The 27,587-nt window shown below is 43.3% G+C and overlaps 2 protein-coding genes across 7 annotated transcripts in view; both read left to right on the top strand.

Annotated features, from left to right (window-relative positions):
- unc13bb (unc-13 homolog Bb (C. elegans)) overlaps positions 1-20,595 on the top strand; it is a 73,582-nt gene extending 52,987 nt beyond the window's left edge. For 4 of the 6 annotated variants that reach the window (XM_077020377.1, XM_077020376.1, XM_077020374.1 and 1 more), the window contains 17 exons: positions 479-609; positions 722-807; positions 1,792-1,918; positions 5,026-5,122; positions 5,350-5,493; positions 7,257-7,334; positions 7,437-7,514; positions 11,450-11,538; positions 11,967-12,113; positions 12,428-12,551; positions 12,937-12,987; positions 13,242-13,319; positions 13,425-13,572; positions 14,260-14,316; positions 14,635-14,727; positions 15,685-15,844; positions 16,428-20,595. In XM_077020377.1, the coding sequence (XP_076876492.1) occupies positions 479-609; positions 722-807; positions 1,792-1,918; positions 5,026-5,122; positions 5,350-5,493; positions 7,257-7,334; positions 7,437-7,514; positions 11,450-11,538; positions 11,967-12,113; positions 12,428-12,551; positions 12,937-12,987; positions 13,242-13,319; positions 13,425-13,572; positions 14,260-14,316; positions 14,635-14,727; positions 15,685-15,844; positions 16,428-16,713 (1,974 nt within the window). In that variant the 3' untranslated portion in view covers positions 16,714-20,595. The remainder of the gene's footprint in view (positions 1-478; positions 610-721; positions 808-1,791; positions 1,919-5,025; positions 5,123-5,349; positions 5,494-7,256; positions 7,335-7,436; positions 7,515-11,449; positions 11,539-11,966; positions 12,114-12,427; positions 12,552-12,936; positions 12,988-13,241; positions 13,320-13,424; positions 13,573-14,259; positions 14,317-14,634; positions 14,728-15,684; positions 15,845-16,427) is intronic. The other 2 variants (XM_077020378.1, XM_077020375.1) reach the window with 1 other exon arrangement.
- Positions 20,596-20,868: 273 nt separating this feature from the next.
- The window catches only part of atp8b5b (ATPase phospholipid transporting 8B5b), a 15,579-nt gene continuing 8,860 nt past the window's right edge, over positions 20,869-27,587 (top strand). Inside the window, exons 1-15 of the mRNA XM_077020379.1 lie at positions 20,869-21,217; positions 22,896-22,977; positions 23,160-23,215; positions 23,300-23,413; positions 23,890-23,988; positions 24,292-24,353; positions 24,601-24,673; positions 24,792-24,862; positions 24,962-25,044; positions 25,266-25,424; positions 25,601-25,689; positions 25,932-26,125; positions 26,648-26,856; positions 27,056-27,099; positions 27,222-27,387. Coding sequence (XP_076876494.1) covers positions 22,923-22,977; positions 23,160-23,215; positions 23,300-23,413; positions 23,890-23,988; positions 24,292-24,353; positions 24,601-24,673; positions 24,792-24,862; positions 24,962-25,044; positions 25,266-25,424; positions 25,601-25,689; positions 25,932-26,125; positions 26,648-26,856; positions 27,056-27,099; positions 27,222-27,387 — 1,474 coding nt within the window. The 5' untranslated portion in view covers positions 20,869-21,217; positions 22,896-22,922. The remainder of the gene's footprint in view (positions 21,218-22,895; positions 22,978-23,159; positions 23,216-23,299; positions 23,414-23,889; positions 23,989-24,291; positions 24,354-24,600; positions 24,674-24,791; positions 24,863-24,961; positions 25,045-25,265; positions 25,425-25,600; positions 25,690-25,931; positions 26,126-26,647; positions 26,857-27,055; positions 27,100-27,221; positions 27,388-27,587) is intronic.

Raw genomic sequence — 27,587 nt, 5'->3', positions numbered from 1 at the left:
GGAATCAAACAAAGACGAGCAACAAAAGTGACACAGATGAACATGTATGTGCATATGACATAAGAGTCACAAGTGCAGCATAAAGAGAACAGAACAAGAGGCGGAAGTAACATGCACACGGGGACTAACATGCAAGCTAACACACACACAGACAAACGTACGCACATGCTGCACATAGGACAGCCCAGGGGAGGAGTCGGGAGCGGAGCAGGACACTGATACGTTTACACCCATCAATAAATGGAAAAATCCTGAAATTAAATCATGACAAATCATGTCAGACTACCATACAATTGAGAAAAAATATTTTAACATTTTCAATAAAATGGAAAAAATCAGTTAAAAAAATTGGCTCTTTTAGCACTAGCCTTACTCTTTTCTTAAACGAATACATTTTTATTGAAAGACGTAGGTCTGAATATGAGTCTTATCTCAGAGAGTGTGTTTGTGTTACTAACTATGCTACATTCTAACTCAGAGTAAAGATGAATGCCCCCCAGAGGAACAAGGCCCAAGTATCAAGAATCTGGACTTCTGGCCAAAACTCATCACCCTCATCGTCTCCATCATAGAGGAGGATCGCAACTCCTACACCCCAGTGCTCAACCAGTGAGCACAGCAGCCAGTCTATGAGCACACATACAAACATAGCACAACACACACGCACACACATGTGCCACATGTGAAATGCTGATGTGTCCACTCATGACACACCCTGCAGGTTTCCACAAGAACTGAATGTGGGTAAGGTATGTGCTGAGGTCATGTGGAACCAGTTCTCCCAGGACATGAAGTACGCCATGGAGGGTGAGTTAATCCCCTCACATTCCCCTTAAATTGAGCCCCATCTACACCCCCTCTGTGCCTATCTCCACCCACTCTCTGCATGTCTCCACCCCCTCTGTGCCTGTCTCCACCCCCTCTGTGCCTGTCTCCACCCACTCTGTCCATGTCTCCACCCCCTCTGTGCCTATCTCCACGCACTCTCTGCATGTCTCCACCCCCTCTGTGCCTGTCTCCACCCACTCTCTCCATGTCTCCACCCCCTCTGTGCCTGTCTCCACCCACTCTCTGCATGTCTCCACCCCTCTGTGCCTGTCTCCACCCACTCTGTCCATGTCTCCACCCCCTCTGTGCCTGTCTCCACCCCCTCTGTGCCTGTCTCCACCCACTCTGTCCATGTCTCCACCCCCTCTGTGCCTATCTCCACCCCCTCTGTGCCTGTCTCCACCCCCTCTGTGCCTGTCTCCACCCACTCTGTCCTTGTCTCCACCCCCTCTGTGCCTATCTCCACGCACTCTGTCCATGTCTCCACCCCCTCTGTGCCTGTCTCCACCCACTCTCTCCATGTCTCTACCCCCTCTGTGCCTGTCTCCACCCACTCTCTCCATGTCTCCTCCCCCTCTGTGCCTGTCTCCACCCACTCTCTGCATGTCTCTACCCCCTCTGTGCCTGTCTCCACCCACTCTCCCCTTGTCTCCACCCCCTCTGTGCCTATCTCCACCCACTCTCTCCATGTCTCCACCCCCTCTGTGCCTGTCTCCGCTCACTTTCTCCATGTCTCCACCCCCTCTGTGCCTGTCTCCACCCACTCTCTCCATGTCTCCACCTTTTTCCTGTCTTTATCTCCTCTCTGCATCCCTCTTACTGCACACACCTCTGACAAACTGTGTGTGTGTGTGTGTGTGTGTGTGTGTGTGTGTGTGTGTGTGTGTGTGTGTGTGTGTGTGTGTGTGTGTGTGTGTGTGTGTGTGTGTGTGTGTGTGTGTATGTGTTTGTGATGGTTCTCAGAGCATGAGAAGCATCATTTGTGTAAGAGTGCAGACTACATGAACCTGCACTTCAAGGTGAAGTGGCTGCATAATGAGTATGTGAAGGAGCTGCCGAACTTCAGAGGAGTAGTGCCAGAGTACCCAGCGTGAGTGTCCCCATGTCCATGCAGCACTGACACTCCCCATGTCCACACAACACCGACACTTCTCATGTACACACAGCACTGACATTCCCCCATGTCCACGCAGTGCTGACACTCCTCATCTCCACACAGCACTGACATTTCCCATGTCCGCACAGCACTGACACTTCTCATGTCCACACACCACTGACACTCCCCCATGTCCACACAGTACCGACACTTCTCATGTCCACTCAGTGCTGACACTCCCCATGTCCACTCAGCACTGACATTCCCCATGAACACACAACACCGACACTATTCATGTCCACTCAGCACTGACACTACTCATGTCCACACAACACTGACTCTTCTCATGTCCACACAGCACTGACACTCCTCATGTCCACACAGCACTGACACTTCTCATGTCCACACAGTACTGACACTTCTCATGTCCACTCAGCACTGACATTTCCCCATGTCCACACAGTACTGACATTCCTCATGTCCACACAACACCGACACTTCTCATGTCCACACAGCACTGACACTCCTCATGTCCACGCAGCACTGACACTTCTCATGTCCACACACCACTGACACTCCCCCATGTCCACACAGTACCGACACTTCTCATGTCCACTCAGTGCTGACACTCCCCATGTCCACTCAGCACTGACATTCCCCATGAACACACAACACCGACACTATTCATGTCCACTCAGCACTGACACTACTCATGTCCACACAACACTGACTCTTCTCATGTCCACGCAGCACTGACACTCCCCATGTCCACACAGCACTGACACTCCCCCATGTCCACACAGTACCGACACTTCTCATGTCCACTCAGCACTGACATTCCCCCATGTCCACACAGCACTGACACTCCTCATGTCCACGCAGCACTGACACTTCTCATGTCCACACAGCACTGAAACACCCCATGTCCACACAGCACTGACACTCCCCATGTCCACACAGCACCAACACTTCTCATGTCCACACAGCACTGACACTACTCATGTCCACACAGCACTGGCACTCCTCATGTTCACACAACACCGACACTTCTCATGTCCACACAGCACTGACACTCCTCATGTCCACGCAGCACTGACACTTCTCATGTCCACACACCACTGACACTCCCCCATGTCCACACAGTACCGACACTTCTCATGTCCACTCAGTGCTGACACTCCCCATGTCCACTCAGCACTGACATTCCCCATGAACACACAACACCGACACTATTCATGTCCACTCAGCACTGACACTACTCATGTCCACACAACACTGACTCTTCTCATGTCCACGCAGCACTGACACTCCCCATGTCCACACAGCACTGACACTTCTCATGTCCACACAGCACTGACACTCCCCCATGTCCACACAGTACCGACACTTCTCATGTCCACTCAGCACTGACATTCCCCCATGTCCACACAGCACTGACACTCCTCATGTCCACACAGCACTGAAACACCCCATGTCCACACAGCACTGACACTCCCCATGTCCACACAGCACTGACATTGCCCTATGTCCACTCAGCACTGACATTCCCCATGTCCACACAACACCGACACTTCTCAGGTCCACACAGCACTGACACTACTCATGTCCACACAGCACTGGCACTCCTCATGTCCATGCAGCACAGACACTTCTCATGTCCACACAGCACTGACACTCCCCATGTCCACACAGCACTGACACTCCCCATGTCCACACAGCACTGACACTTCTCATGTCCACACAGCACTGACACTCCCCCATGTCCACACAGTACCGACACTTCTCATGTCCATTCAGCACTGACACTCCCCCATGTCCACACAGTACCGACATTCCTCATGTCCACACAACACCGACACTTCTCATGTCCACACAGCACTGACACTCCTCATGTCCACGCAGCACTGACACTCCTCATGTCCACGCAGTACTGACACTTCTCATGTCCACACAGCACTGACACTCCCCATGTCCACACAGCACTGACATTCCCCTATGTCCACTCAGCACTGACATTCCTCCATGTCCACACAGCACTGACACTTCTCATGTCCACACAGCACTGATACTCCCCCATGTCCACACAGTACTGACACTTCTCATGTCCACTCAGTGCTGACACTCCTCATGTCCACTAAGCACTGACATTCCCCATGTCCACACAACACTGACACTTCTCATGTCCACACAGCACTGACACTACTCATGTCCACGCAGTACTGGCACTCCCCATGTCCACACAACACTGACATTCCCCTATGTCCACTTAGCACTGACATTCCTCCATGTCCACACAGCACTGACACTTCTCATGTCCACACAGCACTGACACTCTTCCATGTCCACACAGTACCGACACTTCTCCTGTCCACATAGCACTGACATTCCTCATGTCCACGCAGCACTGACACTTCTCATGTCCACACAGCACTGAAACTCCTCATGTCCACACAGCACTGACATTCCCCTATGTCCACTCAGCACTGACATTCCTGCATGTCCACACAGCACTGACACTCCCCATGTCCACACAGCACTGACATTCCTGCATGTCCACACAGCACTGACACTCCTCATGTCCACGCAGCACTGAAACTCCCCATGTCCACACAGCACTGACACTCCCCATGTCCACACAGCACTGACATTCCCCTATGTCCACTCAGCACTGACATTCCCCTATGTCCACTCAGCACTGACATTCCTGCATGTCCACACAGCACTGACACTTCTCATGTCCACACAGCACTGACACTCCCCCATGTTCACGCACCACCGACATCCCCCATGTCCATGCAGTACTGACACTCCATGTGTCCATGCAGTACTGACACTCCCCATGTCCACACGGCATTGACACTCCTCCATTTCATTTCCATGTTCCCCACATGCACACAACAATACACGCTGCTTCACACTCCATACATACTCTCTCTCCCTAGCTCCTATACAAAATACACAAGGAATAGGGTGGAAAATTACATAGTGAAGTGGCTAAAGATTAGCAATTCCATGTCATAAATGTATTAAAGATGTTAACGATAGTTAACACCAGTGTGGTTAGTAATGTTTGCCATAGTAATTCTTGTACCTGTGTTTAGGTGGTTTATGGTGTTCGTGCTGCAGTGGTTGCATGAGAATGAGGAGGTGTCCATGGAGTTCATGCACGGGGCTCTGGAGAGGGATAAGAAAGATGGCGTGAGTTTCTCCCTTGTGCCTACTGTAGCCCGTGCTGCAGATTACTGTTTGTAAACAACTTGTATATAACAGGCGTTGTATATAACAGATTTCAATGTGAACGTGATCATCACAGTGTGAACGGTATCATCACAGCATGAATGTGATTGTCTCAGTGCAGGACACGATTGTCTCAGTGTCGCTCATCGGGGGGTACCCATGCTGTGGCTCACTCTGTTCCACTACAGTTCCAGCAGACATCAGAGCACGCGTTATTCTCCTGCTCCGTGGTGGACGTGTTCACGCAGCTCAACCAGAGCTTCGAGATCATCAGGAAGCTGGAGTGCCCAGATCCCAGCGTCATGGCCCACTACAGCTGCCGCTTTGCCAAGGTAAAGACACTAGGGCTGCACGATGAATCGTATTTTTATCGTTATCGCAATGTGAAGTTTCACGATAAACACATCGAAAGAGCCACGATAACTCCTTGAATAACAGCAAACTCAAAGTGCATTATCCTCGTCCAGCAATAGAGGGAGCTATTCGCGCTGCAGACTATGATCACGTGACGTAAGTAGGCAAGAGGCAGAGTGAGGTGAACACGCTCATCAGACACGCGATTTGGTTTAAGCCTGGTTTACACTTGATGCAGCGCGAGGGTCCGCAAGGCAAAAATAACGTAATCACGGTGGCTTCGCCCGTGCGCGATGGTCTCGTGTGCTGTCGATTCACGAGGTCGTGCACCTCTCGAATTTTGTAAGTTCGCGCGCGCCGCGTCTCGGCGCTATGAGAACAGTCATGTTTGCCGGGTTCATACACCTATACAAGGTGGAATTAAAGCACTTGTACGTCACTTTCAAGGTCCATTTCAATAATTCCCAGCTCGTTAAACTTAATTGAGTTAAATATTTATACATATACTCTAAATGATTCGAAATAATTCGCTTTTTTTATCACATTATTTAATGGTTGTTTATTTTCAAAACGCCCAATCTTAACGTCTTCACGTTCTTTCATGTTTCGTCCTGGAATTACAAGAGGCTCGTATTTGTTAATGTAATTACAAGAGAACTGTTCAGTCAGACAGATATTTGTTGTGAAACGAAGTAGTTACAATTTCAAGTACTTTAGCCTAAATTCCAGCACTTTTCAAACCTGATACACAAAGCAACATTAAAATTGGTCAGGTAAAAGTTCATTCCCCTGTATTTGAGGGGTGTTTTTTCTATACTACTAGGCCTACATATCGTTTCGGACAACACTGCAAAGAATGTGACACGGCAAGATTAAACGCTTCCGTCGTTCACGGAGGTTTACGCGAGGTGTGCGGAGTCGCGCTACGGTCACTCGTGAAAGTATAAACCTAGATTGAATCTATTGTTGAATAAACCTGCAAAATATTTGGAATTATTATGGATTCATTACACAGTAAAAAAAAAACTAATTAACGTGCTGCTGTTCAGAGAGACACTACATCTCTGTATTTTAATCTTAATTTATCGTGGTTCACATCGATATCGGGATATCCAACAATGTTATCGCACATCGTAATTCTAGTCCATATCCTGCACCCCTAAAAGACACCCAGTGCAGGGAGGTCCATGCCAGACGCTCTCCTCTGCCCTGCCATGTCTTTAGGTATTGTCATTTACATAGTAAATTTGTCCATCCATTTGGCCTTACAATTGGACTGATGCACTACTGTCTGTGATCAGAGATAAAGAGAGAGAGAGAGAGATCTGTCCCTACTTTGCCCTCTGCAATCGCCATCTCTGAGGAACAGGGGCTGAGGGACTTCTGCGCATCAGACATGCTCTTCAGAAAAAGACTGAAATCCCTTGCTTAATTAAACGAAACAACAGAATGCATGAACATTGCTTCTGCACAGAAATGGCCATCTAGGGAATTCCAGCAATTATGACATGAGAGACAGTGGGGGAGTTTCATTCAGAGAGCTGCTCACTTGAGCAATTGCTCTTTCAGTGGACTTCATTGGTTATAAATCACTTTTAGCCATTTCCCCTCATCTTAAACTGGAATATTTTGAAATCCTCTGCAGATTGTAAACGTCCTGTTAGATAATACTATTTTATCATCGCTCTCTCGAGTTTCACTCAAGGTTTCCAATGTTGTCTTGTGTTTCTTTTTCCAACAGACCATAGCCAAAGTCCTTCTTCAGTATAGTGCCATTCTAAAAAAGAGCTTCTCCTCCTACTGTGACAAAGAGAAGATAGTGAGTTATTATACCAGATTATGGGCTTATTTTCCTATTTATTTTCCCATTCTATGTGCTTTTTCTATGCTGTGTCCTAATTCAAGCTCCCTGCTTCTCCAGCCCTGCGTCCTGATGAATAATGTGCAGCAGCTCCGTGTTCAGCTTGAGAAGATGTTTGAGTCGATGGGCGGCAAACAGGTAGGAGGAAGCCTTCCTGAAGGACCACCCTGGTTGATCTCGCAGAGAAGGAGGTCTGAGATGGAGTCACTGAGGCTGTGGGTTTCTGTCAGGGTAATGAGTGAGTGTACCCTGCTGTCATTAAGAGGGATGAGTCAAGTGCATTACTGACTCTGAGTCACTGAGTCAATATCATCATCAACTGTGAAGTGTTGTGTCTTATATATATTTTTACACTTATTTTTTGTAATAGGCCACTGTAGGCTACCGGTATTTGTGTGTGTGTGTGTGTGTGTGTGTGTGTGTGTGTGTGTGTGTGTGTGTGTGGGTGTGGGTGTGGGTATGGGTGTGGGTGTGGGTGTGTGTGTGTGAATGTGACTGTTAGCTAAGCTAGTTCTACATTTTTGCATAAGAACCCTGAACTCTGATAGATACATATTATAAACTCTCCTATAGGGTGAATTATTAGACATTTCTTACAATGGTTAGAATTCTGATCTCAACATTTGAAACATTCTTGTTTCCATTGTGTAAATAATAAAGTCTGTAAGAAATGTTCTTTTGTACTAAGATTGCAAGAGAGGTGAAGGGAGTATGCAGAGTGTGTATTCTTTCTAGTGTCTATGCAAAGTGTGTGTGTACCAGGCTTTCTACTGTAGATTACCCATAGTGCCTTTCTGCCATAGATAACCCATGTGTTATAGAAATTGCATCCCCTGGTAGAAGTAGAACCATAGTGACTTCCCTGTAAAGAATAGAGTAGTGCTTAGTGGACAACATGTCAGTCTGGACAGTTAACTGGATACTTAACAAGTTGGATGTGGGTGTATGAGTGTTTGTTTGATGCTGTGTGTGATCTGTGTGTCTCCAGATTCATAGACTTGTATTAACAACATTAGTGAAGGTCACATTTCAGTAGTATTAGTTAAAATATTAGTCTTTAACTAAAGAACTGATATTTCTTTCCCACCATTTCATGTTTCCACTTTTTGGCACATGTTTTGAGAGAAGGTTGGTGAAGTGGGTACAGTAGCATGCAATTTAGCATGCCAATGGGGTTCCAGCAGTCAAAGACACTTAAGATAAATCCATCTTCTCTAGCATCTTGGAGCCCTCTAGTATAATTAAATCAATACCACAAACATTAAATTATATAGATATTGCTATATACCAACTGTAAATATGTACTTCATAGTAATTCCACCAGAGGCCTATTTGTCACAGGTTATGAGGAAGTTATATAATATAAATGAGTCTTTTAGATAATTCATGAATGCGTGTGAATTTGTTCTGATGATTGACATGCATAATTGTGTTGCATGAGGATGGATAGATGTTAGAGAGGGACAGAGAAAGAAACAGATAGAGAAAAAGAGGGAGAGAGAGAGGTGCTGTATATGTGATATTGATGTTTACACTGGAGGATAGTTGATTACCTGATTTATCCATCCATCCATTGTTATCCGCTTATCCGGGTCCGGGTTGCGGGAGCAGTAGCCTAAGCAAAGAGGCCCAGGTTTCCCTCTGATTTATACGGTGGTAAAATTTGGCACCTAAAACAGCATTGGTCTAAAAAATTTTGAGGGAAACAAGAAAACAGATTATTTTTTTATTTACTCATTTATTTTTGGTTATGACATTTATTAATTTGTTTGTATTATCTGTTGGTGACACCAAATGTAAAGGGCAGCCCCACATCCACACGCATCACATCAGCCCAGCTGAATTATGGGTTGCTTATTTTCTCAGCTATTGTGCCTTTTCTTTTCTTTTCCATAGCATGACAGCTGTGCTATTAAGGTGGGTCAGAGATTAGCAGCATATATGCAATGTATCTACACTCATGTGTATATTTACATGTGTAAGATGGACATTTATTTAAAATATCTTTACAAAAAGGTTGAATGTTGTTTGAAATTTGGTTTTAAAAAAGATCATTAGACAAAATTAGACCTTCTCAGCCTCAAATAAAAGAAAGCATTCAGAATTTGTTTTCTAGTTTTAACTGATGTGGCATCACTGTGTGTGATGTGGCTCCCCCTTGTGGTAGCTGACAGTACTGTGTGTTATTCCCCTCCCACCTTCTCTCAGCTCTTTGACAGTGAGAATGAGGAGGAAGGGGAGGAGCTTGCGGAGGTTGGTAAATGGAGAGAGTAGAATGAGTATTTGTTCCCTTGTCATTGGTCCAAAGTCATCATTATAATTTCAGTCTCATCCTCCCCTTCTCCCACATACACACAAACGCAGTAGGACAGTGAGCTAGCTGTGGCTTCAGTTGGCTACAGTTTCCAGAATCAGGAGCATTGTCAATTGAATCCTGCCCGGTGTGTTTGTGACACTAACACACACTTCCCTCATACTTTATACTCACCAGATTGCACTACTGATTGTGTATGAATTCCCTTAACTGACCAGATTTTAGCTTTGACACTGAACATCAGATACCCTGGCAGTCACCAGCCACTGTCAGTCTTCTCGTGTAACCTTGTAGAACTCACCTACTCTGACTGGCTGTTTAGCGTAACCATTGCACCTCATAGATTTCTTTGAAACAGTTTATGGGAACGTATTTAGCACTGATGTGCAGGTGTGAGGGCAATGACACAGTCAAAGACAGAGATAGAGTGTTTTCGCATGAATAATTATTGTTATTGAGCTATTGATCTTGTGTGTGCACCTGACTTTTACTATGCTAGTTTGTTTACTTACTTTCACATTAGTTGGTGAGTTTGCTTTTCCTTTCATCTTTTGTAACAGGCTGATGTGGAATTGGTTAGTTTATAGATTCATAGAAAAGGAATCTATTATTCATACAATGGTCAGGGCATTTTGAGGCATCATTGTGTAAATATCAAATACATTAATAATACATTAACAAATAGTTTATGATTAATTTCCTTTTTTTCTTTTTATGTTTTCAAAAGACTGAAAAAGCTAAGGTAGGTTAATGAACCAAAAATGAAACAATTACTCAACATAATTTGACTATTTTCTCATATCTGATGCTTGTGACATTCTCCCGAAGAAGGTAAGTGTAGATAACAGCGCTACCTGCTGGACTCATACCGCTGCTCTCTGGACAGGAGACGCAATGCAAGGTTCTGACTTTATATGCAGTCTAAGAATGTGATGTTTTTGTAATAATCTGTTGAGACATTTGGAAATTTTATGACATTTGAAATATGTTTACTTGTGATCACCAAAGCAGAAAAACATGTACACTGCCATTATGATCATGGTTTTCTTACAGTGGAAGAACTACTTGTGATTCATAGAATGGCGCTTAATACCTTAGACACATGCCAGATTATTTTATAGATAATTGGTCTTTTATAACTACAACTATTAATCCTGCTTTAAATTAAAATTTTTAAATTAAAAAGTCATTAAAATCTTCTAACTGCCAAACATTTACAGAAATATTCAATCTCCATTAGCAGACATTTGCCAGTGTCATTAATAGATGTTTTATTCCATTAATCAAACTGCCCTTCCAAAAACGTATTACCATTCTCTAATGGAATTACCATGTCCCTACATAGGCTGAGTGCAAGGAGAGTTACTGTGGCAACAGTCATCTCAGCCAATGAGATGACTTCTATGTAATCAGCTTTCTTTCACTGTATTGGCTCAGCATACAAGAAAGCTCAGTAGCTCACCAGACAGCAAGAACTCTGAATGAATGAATGAATGAATGAATCAATCGAATATAGTCTTGCTTATACAGCCCAGTGTCATTTGTGTTTATGTTCTCTGATACAATATCACTGGGTGAATTTGGAATTGTGGCTTCTTATGAACATATGTTGATGGTTTAAGTAACTGTGTGTGTGTGTGTGTGTGTGTGTGTGTGTGTGTGTGTGTGTGTGTGTGTGTGTGTGTGTGTGTGTGTGTGTGTGTATGTGTGCGTGTGTGTGGGTGTGGGTGTGTGTGTGTGCGTGTGTGTGCATACACAGATGGACACAGAAGCCAGCGACATTCTGAATGAACTTCAGGTCAAGTTGAATAATGTGCTAGATGAGTTGAGCTCCACATTTGCAAACACGTGAGTCAGCGGATCACTGTGTCGCTCAAACACATGAATCACTGCATCTTTGTGTCACTCAAGCACATGAATCACTGCATCTTTCTGTCACTCAAACACATGAATCACTGCATATTTGTGTCACTCAAACACATGAATCACTGCATCTTTGTCACTCAAACACGCTACTCAGCTCAAGGACCACAGTCCTTTACCTTTCATCTTACACACACCCAGGGCTGCATGTCACCTGTGAGTCACTTTTTCATCTCATGTATTTGTTTTCTACCTGCAGTGTAATATCTCCGTTGTAAGAATTATATTACAGTACATATTTCCTACAGATCCTACAAATACAATTTTAGTAGCAATCTCACTGCTGTAATCACTGCTTTGTATAGAGCCACCGAGTGTTTTTTCTGCACTAACATGCCTAATTTCCTCTTTAGGTTTCAGAGTCGTATTGATGACTGCACACGGCAGATGGCCGGTTTACTCTACCAAATGAAAGGGCCTGTAAATGCCAACAACCGCCACCAGGTGGAGGCAGATGCAGACAACACACTACGCCCCCTCATGGACTTCCTGGATGGGAAGTGAGTCAGCACTGCAAACACAAACCTGCTTCTGCAGAGATCTGGAACATTCCAGAAGGATGAGTCCTTCCAGCAGATGCCTTGTCTCTGCTATTACTTGATTGATAAGTGGAAATAAACAAGCAAGCACACTCTTGATTCCTCTGGTGGAAAAGTCATGCTTTAGTGTTCTTACTAATGCAAAGTGTGTGTACGTGTGTGTGTGTGTGTGTGTTTGTGTGTGTGTGTGTGTGTGTGTGTGTGTGTGTGTGTGTGTGTGTGTGTGTGTGTGTGTGTGTGTGTGTGTGTGTGTGTGTGTGTGTGTGTGCCTCCAGCCTGATGCTGTTTGCATCAGTGTGTGAAAAGACAGTTCTGAAACGTGTGCTGAAGGAGCTTTGGAGGATCGTAATGAACAGCCTGGAGAAGACCATCGTCCTGCCTCAGAGCAGCGACACCTTCGTAAGGCGTTCCTCTCTAAATCATAAACACTTCCACAAACATGCCACCATTACATGTCCGCACAAGCAAAGAGGACTCGTACGTTTACAGTATTGTTGATCTAACAAGGAACATGCTTTTGTGTTTGCTTGTTAAGTTGTAATTCTGAAGTTGCATTGGCTAAGTAAATCATTTCCATGAATAAATTATGATATGATAATAAAGAGACCAAAAACAACAGCAAACCTAGAAGACATAAATGTGTTAATCACATGTTTATTTGTAGTGTGTTGTGTTTATTTGTAGTGGGTTGTAGAAAATTGTATGTTTATGTGCTTTCGGCCAGTTCTTCTGTACTGCTCAGCTTCCAGTTGTCCTCTAAGTTTCTCTGCTCCTTGTCTCACAGGGCAACATATTTTCAGCTGCCAAAGACCTGGGCCAACTCTCCAAGCTCAAGGTACCCCAGACACCTTCACCTCCATCCCCCCAGACACCTTCACCTCCATCCCCCCAGACACCTTCACCTCCATCCCCCCAGACACCTTCATCTTCTTCAACATCTTCTCCTGTTTTCTCTTCTTGTCCTTAATAACAAACTTATAAGCATCATCCAGATGCTCACCGGAAGCTCCAGCTGATCTGTGACTGTGCTCAGGTGGTCATCCGTAGTGCAGGTTGATTAGTATGGACTGTTTTGCCCTCTGTCTGCAGGACCACATGTCTGGGGAGGCTAAAAGCCTCACACCCAAGCAGTGTGCTATCATGGACGTGGCTCTGGACACAATAAAGGTATCAGAAGCACCAGCAACACAGAACGTTCATGAATGCAAAGATAAAACCCAGGCAAGCACTGTGTGGTTGCGTCTCAAGTACGATGTTATTTCCACTTCTCAGCAATATTTCCATGCTGGAGGGAACGGGCTGAAGAAGACCTTTCTGGAGAAGAGCCTTGAGCTTGCCTCTCTACGCCATGCCCTGTCCCTCTACACACAGACCACCGACACACTCATCAAGACCTTCGTCACCACCCAGCACGCACAGGGTATGACTAATGGGCCATGAATGTTGTGATTTAAACATCTACTGTTTTAAACATGAAACTGGTTTTACCTTCTAGTACCTCAGAAGCACTTTGCTTGCACAACTTTATGAAATATGTTTATGTCTGGAAATCTTTACAGCCTCTTCGTATATAGTCTCTGTCTGTCTGTATGTCTATCAAGGTTTTTCACTCTCTTGCTCATGCTTGCTCTCTTACACAATCTCCTGTCTTTTTGTGTGCCCCCCCCCCCCCCCCCCCCCCACACACACACACACACTTTAACCACCAACACACAGTCTCTCACTCACTCGTGCTCACTCACACACATACACAACCGTATGGTGCATACCTAAACACATACACACACACATGCACTTTCTATGTATACAGATTGTTGGGGGTTGGGAGGGGGTTTGGAAGTGTTGTAGTATGGCAAATGTGGTGGTGTGGACTTTATAAGTTAGCGACCAGCAGAGGTCACTATAGAGCATGTCCTAAAATCATTATTGTGTCTGTAACCTTCCTGCTCTAGCGGAGAATTCTAGTGTCTTCCGGCTGTATCTGTCTCTGCTCTCTGCTACGTTGCTGTGCTCTCTCATGCTTTTCACTCAGCCTGTTCTTCCTCCTCTGTCTCTCTGACCGTCTCCGCCACTGCGCTGTGCTTTCTGCATCATCTTTCTGCTCAAGTGCATGGTGGGAAAGGGATGAGGATAACGAATAGTGAGAGAGCCCAGCCATCCAGGGGTAGGTGCCTCTGACCCCACAACAGCTCCTCTTCAGACCATCTGCTCCTCTTCCTCTCACGCACAATATAACACAGACAGAACCAAACCTACCAGTGAAATGCTAGGACAAGTGTATGTAGCCCCACCCCTCCCCATCACCTTGAATGTTTTGACTAGTGTTGGTCAAGATTTCAATGTGTGTGTGTGTGTGTCTGTGTGTGTGTGTGTGTGTGTGTGTGTGTGTGTGTGTGTGTGTGTGTGTGTGTGTGTGTGTGTGTGTGTGTGTGTGTGTGTGTGTGTGGTATGTGTGCGCGTCTGTGTGTCTGTGTGTTTCCAGCCTCAGGTGTGGATAAGCCAGTGGGAGAGGTGTCCATACAGATTGATCTTTTCACCCATCCGGGTACCGGTGAGCACAAGGTGACTGTTAAAGGTGAGGCCCCGGGCAGTCTGAGTAAATGTAGACACTGTTACATTTGTTGGGTTCTTGGGGTCGCTTCCACCAGCAGGGCTGTTGAACTATATCGTTAGCTAAATTGACTCGGATCTTTCTGATGCACCAACCAGACACAAGCTGAATTTTTCCTAAGGTGAGGAGTAAAATTGATTCCTAGCCAGCAGAAGATTCTGGGTCTTTTCTATGGTAACTGCTCAAAATGTCAAAGTGGCAAAGTGGTTGTGATCTGAACATCATGGCCATCCTTTAAATGTGAAGCTATAATAGCACAGAGAGAGAGATCTAGACCTAGGTGAAAACAGTTTTAGGTAACTATGTATGCTTTATTTAGAGGTCAGTGTGGCTCTATGTAAAATAACTGTGTAATTAAATTAATTTATTACAATTGTTTTAGTTTGCTGTCAGTGAAATAACATTAGCAGTGGTCGTTTGCTCCATAGTGGGTAGTCTAGTGGGAAGAAGTGGATTAGTTCACCATAGTAAGGATGAGTAGTAATTTTGCTTAGTAGTCATGCAAGTTGCTTAGTAACTAATTGTTACCAATGTTCCACATGTATGCACACTGGTCTGACTGGTCTTGGTAACTTAAGTGAAACTTAGACGAGACAATGGTTTTAGCTACCGTTTTCCATTAGCAGTTATGACCATAGTAGTTAAACCCAGTTGGTGTGACCAGTCTGCTATGTTTTCATCTGTCACATCTACCAGTCGGTTTATGGGATAAACCGACTGGTAGGCAATTACTAGCCTGGTAATAAATTTAAGTGTGTAATATAATACTATATAATGTATTATGATATATAATGTGTATAATGTGTATAATAATATATAATGTGTAATTTATAATAAATTACAAATAGGACCATTCTAGGGTTTCTGGGAAAAATTTTCATCGCAAATTAATTCATTCCTTAATTAAAATTTTGTACTAAGTGGTGGCAGCAAATGACCTGAAGTGGCAGACATCTGGAATGTTCCGGCCTTTTGTGGAGATCACTATGATTGGCCCGCACCTCAGTGACAAGAAACGCAAGTTCACCACCAAGTCCAAGAACAACAGCTGGGCACCAAAATTCAACGAAACCTTTCACTTGTGAGTAGAGTACTCAAGAGGTCAAGAACAGAGCTATCTATTTATCTTTACATTCAGCTGCAGCACAATGAATTAGAATATCATCAAAATATAAATTTATTTCAGTAAATCAATACAAAAAGTGAAACGTATATATTATATAGATTCATGAGTGATCTATTTCAAGTGTTTATTTCTGTTAATGCTGATCATTATAGCTTACAGCCAATGAAAATTAGAGATGATTAGAGATTGGAGGCTTCAAGAGCCACCACACAGAGACGTATCCAGGACATGGGCTACAACTGTCGCATTCCTTGTGTCAAGCCATTCATGACCAAGAGACAACGCCTGAAGCGTCTTACCTGGGCCAAGGAGACAAAGAACTGTACTATAGCCAAACACAAGCAGAGATCTCCAAACCAATTTTTATTATAAATAACTGTATAAAGCTAGGCTAATATACCACAGAGCAGGTCTCAATCACTTGGTTTACTAATAAAATAAAATATAACTAATAAAATTTTGTGTGTGTGTGTGTGTGTGTGTGTGTGTGTGTGTGTGTGTGTGTGTGTGTGTGTGTGTGTGTGTGTGTGTGAGATAGTATTCTGGGAAATGAGGACGGGCCGGAGTGCTACGAGCTGCAGGTGTGTGTGAAGGACTACTGCTTCGGGCGGGCGGACCGCGTGGTGGGCGTCTCCGTCATCCAGCTGGGCGACGTGGCACAGAAGGCGAGCTGTGCCTGCTGGTGCCCACTGGGCACTCAGGTGCACATGGACGATACTGGCCTCACCATCATGCGCATCCTCTCACAGCGCTCGGGAGACGAGGTGGCCAAGGAGTTCGTCAAGCTGAAGTCCGAGACACGCTCAGAGGAGGAGGGGAGGTGAAGAAAGAGAGAGAGAGAGAGAGAGAGAGAGAAGGCCTTTTTTCTCCTAGGACCAAAGAGGGGAAAAGGAAGGATGTCAGATTTGTTGCGAGTTGTAATGACATCTGTGCTGCTAGTGGGAGCTGCTTGACATCTATGAAGGAGGGCGTGTCCAGGTTCTAGTGTTAGGCAGGAGGAGTTTTAGTGGTGTGCAGGTCTCTCTGTTAGGCAGGAGGAGTTTGAGTGGTGTGCAGGTCTCTGTGTTAGGCAGGAGGAGTTTTAGTGGTGTGCAGGTCTCTGTGTTAGGCAGGAGGAGTTTTAGTGGTGTGCAGGTCTCTGTGTTAGGCAGGAGGAGTGCAGGTGGAAGGAGCAGCTAGAGAATTTAGAGTATTTTCATTCTACTGCTTGGTCAGACATTAATATCATTTCACTAGTGAACTGATCCTATCTCTCACTTTCTTGCTCTCTCTCTCTCTTTGTACTATCTCTCTATTTTTCTGTGCCATTCTCACTCAGTTTCACATAATCCTGTGATTAATCTATCACTGAAAACCTGTGTTTGGCCACAGTGTTTGTGTGTGTGTGTGTGTGTGTGTGTGTGTGTGTGTGTGTGTGTGTGTGTGTGTGTGTGTGTGTGTGTGTGTGCGTGTGTGTGTGTGTGCGCGTGTGTGTGTGTGTGTGTGTGTATGTGTGTGTGTGTGTACATGTGCACTTTTGTCTACACTTTTGTCTATATTTGCCTCAAATAACAGAATACACACAATCCTTAGATGTATTGTGCACTGTTTTCAGTACCCCATGTATTTGCCATGAGTGTATTTGTTGATATTTTGCCCTGTGTATAAATGCCTTATTCTGTTGATGCAGTGAAGGTGTTAAAATGATGATGGTGTTTTTTTTTCCACTTACTATTCGATGTCCTATTGTCCCGAGTGTATAACGACCTCCTCACATAGCACCTCCCTGTTGGACTTACATAAAGACAAACATGGTATTTGTGATGGCCAGCTGGGTGCCTTCAACACTACAGAGCTTGGATTGTTCTGCCTTCTGACCTGGTCGCTACTATAAATGAAAGTAGAGAAGAAACTAACAAAAAACAAAACATGATTCCTGACCATGAAGAGGATGAAATGTAGTCCAAATTTGTAGTCCAAATGAAGAGTTTGGTTCCAAAACGCGATAAACGCCATTAAAAAAAATGAGTTAGAGCCGGAATCAGAATTGTATGTGACCACTCTTGAAAAGCCAATATTAACTTTTTATCAAGACACCACATCTGCTGTGTAATACTGCCCTGCTTTCTCTCTTTCTTTCCAAAATGCAACAAACGCCACTCCTGATTTCCCGCAGAACGCCACATCTCCACTCATCCAATCACAGCGCACCACCACATATGGAAACACCATAGAACGCGACCTGTTGAGCCGCCCGGCATTTCTTGTAGCCCACTTTGTTAAAATATATCTCGTTTTTCACTCTCAAAAACGAAAATGAACGGTTTTGATAGTATAGAGGAGCCTGTTCGTATAGCAGTTATACTATTTATGTTAATAGTTATACTATTTTCACTATTTATGTCTGTAACGGGTGCGAGGGAGTCGAGGATGCAAAGACGAGGTGCGTTCAAAGGCTACGTTTATTAGGCTTGACGATGGACACACTCACGGCGTCTTGAAACAGCTGTCAATCACACTGAACCGTAAACGCTCACGGCACCAGTAGAATACACTACACAGTACACGCTCAGGGCGTGCTGACACGGTATAACACACACAACGAATGTCACGTTAAAGACGAGCACCAAACGATACAAACACACACTATATACACGTAGCCTAACAAGCACCACATGAAACACTTGTGAACACACACACACACACCAACGGACGTACATGTAAAGACACGGACAACATTAACACACGCTCGAAGGGAGGGGTTCGGGGCTGTAGCGTGACAATGTCTTGTTCGTTAATGTTTTGAATGTTTTGAAATTTGTGTTTTTAGGCCCAATGGTCAAACTATTATATTAAGATGTAAAATTTACAGTTATTTGTTATTGTATTTTGCACATTTTCAGTCAAAAAAAAATTTCTATTGATGCCAAAGGATATACAAGACATTTTGAAAAAAAAACATGGCATGGATTTATTGCGTTTTACGAAAAAACGAATTGTTTTTTTTTTAATAATTCTTTAAATATTAAAATCTTGATTTGATTTGTTTGTGTTTTTTTAATCTTTGTATGGTATTTGAAAGTTTGAAACAGAAAACAGTGGTTTTCAGCCTACCACTTTCTTGCTAAAGAAAACACATTTTTACTCAAATTGATCAAAATGGATTTATAGCGTTTTGGAACCAAACTCTTCAAATGTTTTTTGGCTGGAAGAAATAACTGGAAGTAACCATGTGTTATAGTAATGTAACTTAGTAATGCAACGTATACATGATTTGGCTAGGAAGCCACAGAGAACTTCAAAATAAAAGTTCAGGTTAAAGAACCAACCCTGCTGGGCTGTGATGCAATGGTAAGATAATGTCAGACGATGTTCTGTTGGCATAATGTCACCATATACAGCAATAAACAAAGGCTGAACACTGAGAATTGGGGTTTGATCAAAATTGCTTGGGCTAAACACAAATCAAAAGTTAGCTGCCACAATTATCATAGTGTGTATATATTGCATTATGATGGCTATTGATGGCTATTATCTTGTGCACATTGCTAGCAGCATTATGTTTTTGTTTGGACTTTTCTTTGAACATAGTTAATTCAAATGTCTGTGGTCATTCAAAATGGACCACACAGAAGTGGACACACTTAACTCCCTCCAGAAACCTCAGATGCATGTGGATGTTGTACTAGTTTCAATTTTCATAGTGTGGTTTGTCGGTCGGGTGTACGTGATGTTTTAATTACTGTAGGTAAAGAACGTGTTGTACTGTGATGTGAATGAACCAGTGTGAATTTGTGTAAAGGTGCTATGATCATGGGGTGAAGACGAGACCTTACAAACCTCACCGGAGACAAAGGTTCAATAACCACCAGGGTTTGTCAAAATCGTCTGCGCATTTTTCTCACTGCTACGTGGCCTTACTTTAGAAGATCGTTTCGAAACAAAAACCGAAGTTAAGATCAATCTTGATTTGGTTCTCCTGTTTTTGCTTTCTTTGTCAGGGGAAGTGAAGTGAGCAGGAATGAGTGCCACTCTACCCTGTCACTAAGTAATTTGTTGTAGTTTTTCCGTTTCTTTGGAAAGGCTATATGAATGTTTGTATCTGTGTTTCCATTTATGGATGTGATTTTTTTCCAGTTGAAGATTCTGGAATTAACATATGTGCTTGTTTTCTGGTTATTTCAGATTATCTGCATTTTCATCTGAAATGCTTATGTGGAAAATGCAACACTGCTATCATGTTAAAGTATAAACAACATAAAATACTGTAAAATACATATTATAAAATATTCACTGTAAAATACTTACCACACAAAGCTAAAACTTAGTTTCAAAGGATATTGTTTTGGGTTTTTTTGTATAAAACCTTCTGTTTAAAAAGTCTCTTAATTTTGTCAGTGGACATAGAAAACAAATGTATTTACATACCTGGCACACCTGAATGTTAGACTCATGTTCACACTGTATAAATATGCTGTTAGTTACTGTGACCTTTAAAAGAGAGTGTGAATTCTGAATGAGAGTGTGAGTACATGCTCTTTGTGCCAATTTGTGCAGGTTTTCACTTTTTTTAATGTCTTTTTTAAACATGTGAATTCTTGCACTAATAACAGTGACTGATCAAACGTGAAGCAAGAAGTCACGTTAAATCACGTTTGAATTGTGAAAGTTTATTTATATTGTATACTGTCTTTGTGTTTGTGTAATCATTAAAATGTGTAAATGTTCTCTCTTGCAAATTATTTAATAGGTAAAGTTTAAGCTAAGTTCTGCATTCTATATCCCACCCTATTACCAAATAAATAAATGTAAGCTGGATAAAATAAAAACTCACAAGAAAACAAAGTATTAGCTGAAAACACATGCCGGACCTGTTCAGAAGTGTTAGTCTATGTATGCGGTATGTAGATCCTCCAGGCAACGAGGCACCACCATTGGTTCTTTAGTCTACGTCACACATGCAGCCTAGGTTCTTCTGGGCTGGCCTCTTCCAACCAAAGTCCAAAGGTCAGGTGTTTTTCCACCTGCCCAGCCCATCTCTTCTGAGCTCTCCGTCTCCTCTCTCTGCCTCTGCGTCCCCACCACGCTCTTTAGCTTCCCTGAGTTGTTGACCTGTTCCTCTGCCCTTAACCCCACGAGGCCCTGCCCAAAGGTGCTGCCCTCCATCTGAAGCCTTCATCTAGACAATCCCCTTACTCGGGAGGAGAAGTGGAACTGTGTGTGCTGTTGCATTGTGGGAATTGTAGTCAATCTCCTTTACTCTTCCGGTGCTTGTATGTGTGGTTAAGGCTGCACGAGAGACAAGGCTCTTTATTCAGGAACTCGGATGGGACTTCTCTTCTGATTCAGGTATGTGTCAGCAATAGGCTATTTTGACCTTTAAATGAAGGGGCCTTTCTCCTGGGATTCAGTCCAACTGGTTTTAAAGATTCTTCTAATATCAATTTGTTTGATATTATGAAGCTGATTATTTGTTAAGTGCCACACAGAGATCCCTGACAGAGAGATTTTACTCAGTTCAGTCATCATGAGAGCTTTTGAAGGAACACAAGTTGTGCATATTTAGATATATCTTTAAAAAATAAAAAGGAAAAAAACTAGATACTTGTCCTGGTCCAAAGCTTTCAGGTATTTTAAGTGTAATTTGTAGGTGCTGTTAAGCGTATGTGAGGATAAAGATGGTAGTGTAACAGGTGTTTTCCCAGTGTGAGGGTGCATTGGGGCGGTGGGGCCGTGTGGGTTTGGATTGGCACAGCATACAGCATAGCTGTGGTCACTGACCTGTGACAAACTCAGCGTTGACAGGGCCATTGTAGCGTTGACAACATCAATGGTTTGGTTTCTGACTCCCACTTTTATATAGGTTTCTGCTGTTCTGTTAAAGAATAGAACCCTCTCCTGGCTATCTGTGTAGAGATCTGTTCACACTTAAGTGAAGTAGATTACATCCCATGAGCACAAGGAAAATTATTCCTTTTCACTCTAACATGAACTCATGATGTTGATTTGTTGTATTTTGACCTTTTCCTCACTCCTGAGATGGGCTTGGCATCATGGCAGTTGAGACAGCTGATAAGATAAATGATGTTAGGACAGTGTGTGTGTGTGTGTGTGTGTGTCTGTGTGTGAGTTCTTCAGTCTAATGTACAGGGTTATGACTTATCTGTTATCATCTTTGGTAATTTGTACTGATATCAAAAAGCTTAATAGGGAAGGATGTTTACTTCTTGAAGTTTGCTTAAGCATCCGGATGGGCTTTGTGCTTCTGCAGGAGGTGCAGGACGGGCAGGACAGGCAGGCGGGGCAGGTGTGCAGGACACTCTCCCTTGTTCTCTCTTTCTCATAGACATTGCTCAGTAGAATGAGTAATTATGCAACCTTCCTTCAGAAGTCTTAGTGTGGACAAAGTAGAAGTAGTGCTATACTATTGATACTGTCAGTATCTTGTAGTAAATAAAAGATGTTTCCTGATATGCTCCATCGTGTCTTGATTATGGCTGATCATGGCTTGATGATGGTGATCTGAGGATTCTGGTTAGGTTTTTCTAATGGCTTTGTAATAGCAGCCCTAGAGTAACTTGTCTTCAAAATGAAGAATTATTGGGGGTGGGGGTGTAATGTAAATGTATCCTCATGTCCACAGTCCAGCGCTGATAAGAGATACAGCTACAGAATACTTTCTGTTTCCTCAACCCTTTCTGGTTTATTATTAACTACTCAGAGCCTGAATACACACCTGTAATCCACTAATTATCACACAACTGCATTTTACATTCATACACAAACTATACAACACTTGGCTGTGTATATGGGATTGTTGAAAGTGTAGTTTGTTGCGTATTGATCTTTTATGAGGCCGTTCTATTTATTTTTATTTCTTAAGAATGCTGTCAAGTTGAATTGAGTCTTTTTTAATAGAAACTACTCATCCCTGAATCGCATTGAGTAATCGATCACTTTGCTCAATTATTCAATCACATTTGTCAGGTTATCAATCTTTATTCTTTCTCTTCTGCTCTGTTTTCAGCATGCCACTCGTCATGTAGACTGAAAGATGGGCTCTGTGCTGTCTGCGTGTGGTCTGACATTTAAGAAGGACGTAGTACAGGGTACAGCATCATATCACTCTGCAGTCATTACAATGTCTTACACTGAGTCCTTGACGGTCTAACTGATGCTTTTGCATGAACGTAGAGCTTAACATTTTAAAACGTTGCTTAAAGGTTTGGTGTTTGTTTTTGTTCTAAGTTTTCATTCTGTTTCTAAGTACTTCTGTTTTCTTCCACCACAGGAGAAAGGCATTTACGAGCCAATGATAGAGAATTCAATCTTTCCTTCAACTATGCTGTAAGTGTTGCTGTCTGTGTGTTTTCTATACAGTTTCTAAGTACTGGTGAGTCCGTCAGCATGTCACTTATATGCTCCCCACAGAACAATGCTATCAAGACCTCCAAATACAATGTCTTCACCTTCCTCCCCCTCAACCTGTTCGAACAGTTCCAGAGGCTGGCCAACGCCTACTTTGTCTTCCTGCTTATCCTACAGGTGAAGGGTCATCTCAGTGGGTGCCCCAGATAGGTTCCAGTATGTCAGTGTCATGGTATTTCACTGCTGTAGGCTCATCACAAACACATTGAAGTATTCCGTCCGAATATGATCCCTTTAAAATATATATATATAGTGTGCAGTACAGTGAGATGAGATCTCAAGTGTCGTGTGGTTCCAGGCATTTGCATGATGCTTGACATGGTAATAATGTAAGAGACCACAGTTTCTACCATGTAGCAGTGATTAGGCTATGTCCCACTAAAACAATTCTTTAGTAATGCTTTAGTACAAATGAACTTCGTCAGACTTCACCAGCATGACTGGTGAAACACAGTAGCTAGATTAAAAAAATACATTTAATTTATATGGACTGGGCCTCTACTGGCATTTGAATGGTTGTATGACATAAATGGGTGTTTTGTAAGGTGTGTATGTGGTGATTATGAGGTGCATATGAAGTCTGTGTGTTACAGCTGATTCCAGCGATCTCATCTCTTTCCTGGTTTACCACTGTGGTTCCTCTACTACTGGTACTCTGCATCACTCTGGCTAAAGATGGCTCTGATGATGTTGTGAGTGCTGTTCCTGTTCCAGCGTCTGTGTGTGTGTGTGTGTGTGTGTGTGTGTGTGTGTGTGTGTGTGTGTGTGTGTGTGTGTGTGTGTGTGTGTGTGTGTATGAGAGAGAGAGAGAGAGAGTATGTCTGACTCTGAATGCACTACTCCATTTATAGTTTATTCAGTTTCATTTCAGCAGCTATTGTCTCCTTTGAGCTATGTTTTTATTTATATATACACTCTGCTGTTCTTCCTTACATCTTTCCCTATGTGTCTATCTCATTCTCTCTCTCTCTCTCTCTCTCTCTATCTCTCTGTAGAATAGACACAAAAATGACAGACAGGTGAATAATCGCAAGGTGGATGTCCTCATTGATGGAAAGTGAGTTTCTTCTGTATACTCCTGTAAACATACCTTGAAATACATCTTTAAATTACTTTTTTAAAGTAGATCTAGGAGACTTTTGATGGTGAATAACACTCATTCGAAGCCATGAGATTGGAAAGGTTTCATAACCTTGAATGTGAAGTCAGATCAGAATCTCAGCGTATTATTTATTAATACGTAGCTAATATGCTTTACTTAAATTCTAGATCCACAAGTAATGCATATATATTGCCTTCACCAGGTTGCAGATTGAGAAATGGATGAATGTTCAAGTGGGTGACATCATTAAGTTGACAAATAACCAGTTTGTTACGGTGAGCATGCTCACACATACAGACACACACAAGACACACACGGACACGGACACACACACGGACACACACAGGAGAACATGCTTGGTTCACAAACTCCTGCTCTCCCTCGATTGTGTAGGCAGACCTGCTTTTACTGTCCAGCAGTGAGCCTCTTAACCTGGTCTACATAGAGACTGCAGAGTTGGACGGGTTAGTAACTACTACCCAACAGAGATCTTACACATACACCTTCAGGTCACCTTCACTCATCCTCCTCTATTCCACTTCTCTGGCTTGGCTGCCTCTCAGTGAGACCAATCTGAAGGTGAAACAGGCTCTGACCGTCACAGGTGATATGGGAGGTGACGTCGACAAACTGGCAGCTTTTAAAGGTGAGTCACACAAAAGGTGAGAAGGTCTTTGGTTCTGGCCAGCTGTGAGAATGAACATTAGTGCTTAATGCAGCTCTGAAATGAAGTTGGTCTATGGCTCTCACCAGACTCTTGCACAGCCCACTGCACTTACTGCAACTCTGACCCAAAACCCAAAACTGTGGCCTCTTGACCCCTGCTCCTTGACCCTTGCTCTTCTCTTTCACACCATACCTGTACAGGTGAGGTGCATTGTGAAGCTCCCAACAACCGCCTGGATAAGTTCACGGGGACGCTGTCGGTGCAGGGGTCCACGTACGCCCTGGATAATGAGAGGATTCTGCTCAGAGGCTGCACTCTGCGCAACACGGAGTGGTGCTTCGGCCTGGTGCTGTTTGGAGGTGCGTGGGACACCTTTACATTCACACCTACGTAGACTCACAAACAAGTTTAGCCAGTGTAAAGCATACGTGAGGGATGAAAACTCTGTTTCCCAGCATTCATATTCATTTGAATGGTATTGCCAGCTGTTGCGTGTTTAATACGGGTTGTTATAGCAGTGTGTGAATGTCATTAGGACCTGACACCAAGTTGATGCAGAACTCTGGGAAGTCTACATTCAAACGCACAAGCATTGATCACCTGATGAATGTTCTGGTTCTGTTTGTGAGTGTCCAAGCTATGATTTCATAATAATACATCTGTGATTTGGCACATCCATTTGATTTGACAGTCATATTGCTAATTCCCACTTGTAACTCACACCATGCTAGAAATACATAATGCAGATATAAATTATGTAAAAATATTTAAAATATATTTAAATGTGAGCATAATATATTCTGAAATATTTATTAAAAAACACAATGCCGTAAGAAACTCATTGAGGTCTGTTCTTCGTCCTTGAGATTTTTGGCCTTCTGGCGTTAATGTGTACTGCCTTGGCCATCGGGAGCTCAGTCTGGGAGCATCAGGAGGGCACATCCTTCACAGCCTTCCTCCCTCGGCAGGATGGCGCCAACGCGGACCTCACCGGCTTCCTCTCCTTCTGGTCCTACGTCATCATTCTCAACACGGTGGTGCCCATCTCCCTCTACGTCAGGTTAGTCTGCACAGCCTACGCCTGGATGAGCTGTTCTGCACCTGTGTGGCTTGCAGGGATTACTGGACTCTAGTTGGATTAAATATAATTGGTATTCACTGTAATACAATATTTCACTTGGGATGGTGACTATGATGGTTGCTTTATAATTCTGTGTGCATCTGTGATTGTTAGGAAACTGCTGTGAATAGAGATTTTGAGAGAGGAAGAGAGTCTTTTGGCCACTTGTTGGTTAACCTTTACCAGTAGAAAATGTTTCAGTACTTTTATAACTTCAAATGCACTGTCTTTATATTTCAACACCTTTCTTGTGCACAGCCCAACTTCTTCATTGAGTAGTTCTTAAGCTTTTTATTGACGTGGATTAGTAAAAGTTGACAACTGTTAGGAAAACTACACTAGAAGCAAGAGATTCTTCAAATTCCATTGCATGTCCATTTACTATGTGAAATTTAAAAAAAGGTGTACCAGGTTGAGCTGTACCAGGTGTACCAGTAGATGCTTTTCTTGCTCTGTTCTCAGTGTAGAGATCCTCCGACTGGGAAACAGCTACTACATCGACTGGGACAGGAAGATGTACTACCCTAAGAATGATACTCCAGCCCAGGCGAGAACCACCACCCTGAATGAGGAGTTGGGGCAGATTAAATACATCTTCTCTGACAAGACAGGCACCTTGACCCAGAATATCATGGCCTTCAACAGATGTTCCATCAATGGGAAGTCCTACGGTGAGATCTCACAATGTCACAACAGTTCAAGCAAGAACAATAATGCAGTGAAACCTAGACTGGAGCTGTCAGTATGGCTAATGGTAGTGCTAGGTGATTTACATTTACATTGTCTTTCCTTCAGAGTTAACATTAGCGTTAATATAAGAAACTCTTCTTCCATTCCCATGATGCCTTTGAATGCATTTTATTTATCCAGGCGATGTTGTGGACTTCACTGGACAGAGGGTAGAGATTACTGAGGTTAGTAGCTTATTTAAACAATTGATTTATGTAATGGTCCATTTATCAAAGCTTCTAAGACCATTACCATGGAAGAAAACACACATTTCATCCTCTTCTTTCTCTCTGTGTCTCATGGATAGAAAACGGAGAAGGTAGACTTTTCTTGGAACGCACTAGCAGATCCAAAGTTCTGTTTCCATGACCACAGCCTGATGGAAGCAGTGAAGCAGGGTTCCAAGGAGGTGAAGGCCTTCTTTCGCCTGCTCGCACTGTGCCACACTGTCATGCCCGAGGAGAAGACCGAGGGTGAGTGAGAGCCAACTAGTGAATGTTTGCTGTGTATGAGTCGCTCATCCTTAACTTGATTGGCTTTCACTGTGTTTTGCTCTAAATATTTAGATGGACAATAGCTATATCTATTTTGTCAGGCCAGACATGGTGCTCTAATCAGCAACACTTGCTGTGGCTTTGTTATTAACATCTTGGTCCTCGATGAATTTAGTTAA

This window comes from Brachyhypopomus gauderio, chromosome 10 (assembly GCF_052324685.1).
Source record: "Brachyhypopomus gauderio isolate BG-103 chromosome 10, BGAUD_0.2, whole genome shotgun sequence".
Lineage (NCBI taxonomy): Eukaryota > Metazoa > Chordata > Actinopteri > Gymnotiformes > Hypopomidae > Brachyhypopomus > Brachyhypopomus gauderio.
The sequence above is the reverse complement of the archived record's forward strand: the minus strand, read 5'-3'. Positions and strand labels throughout refer to the sequence as shown.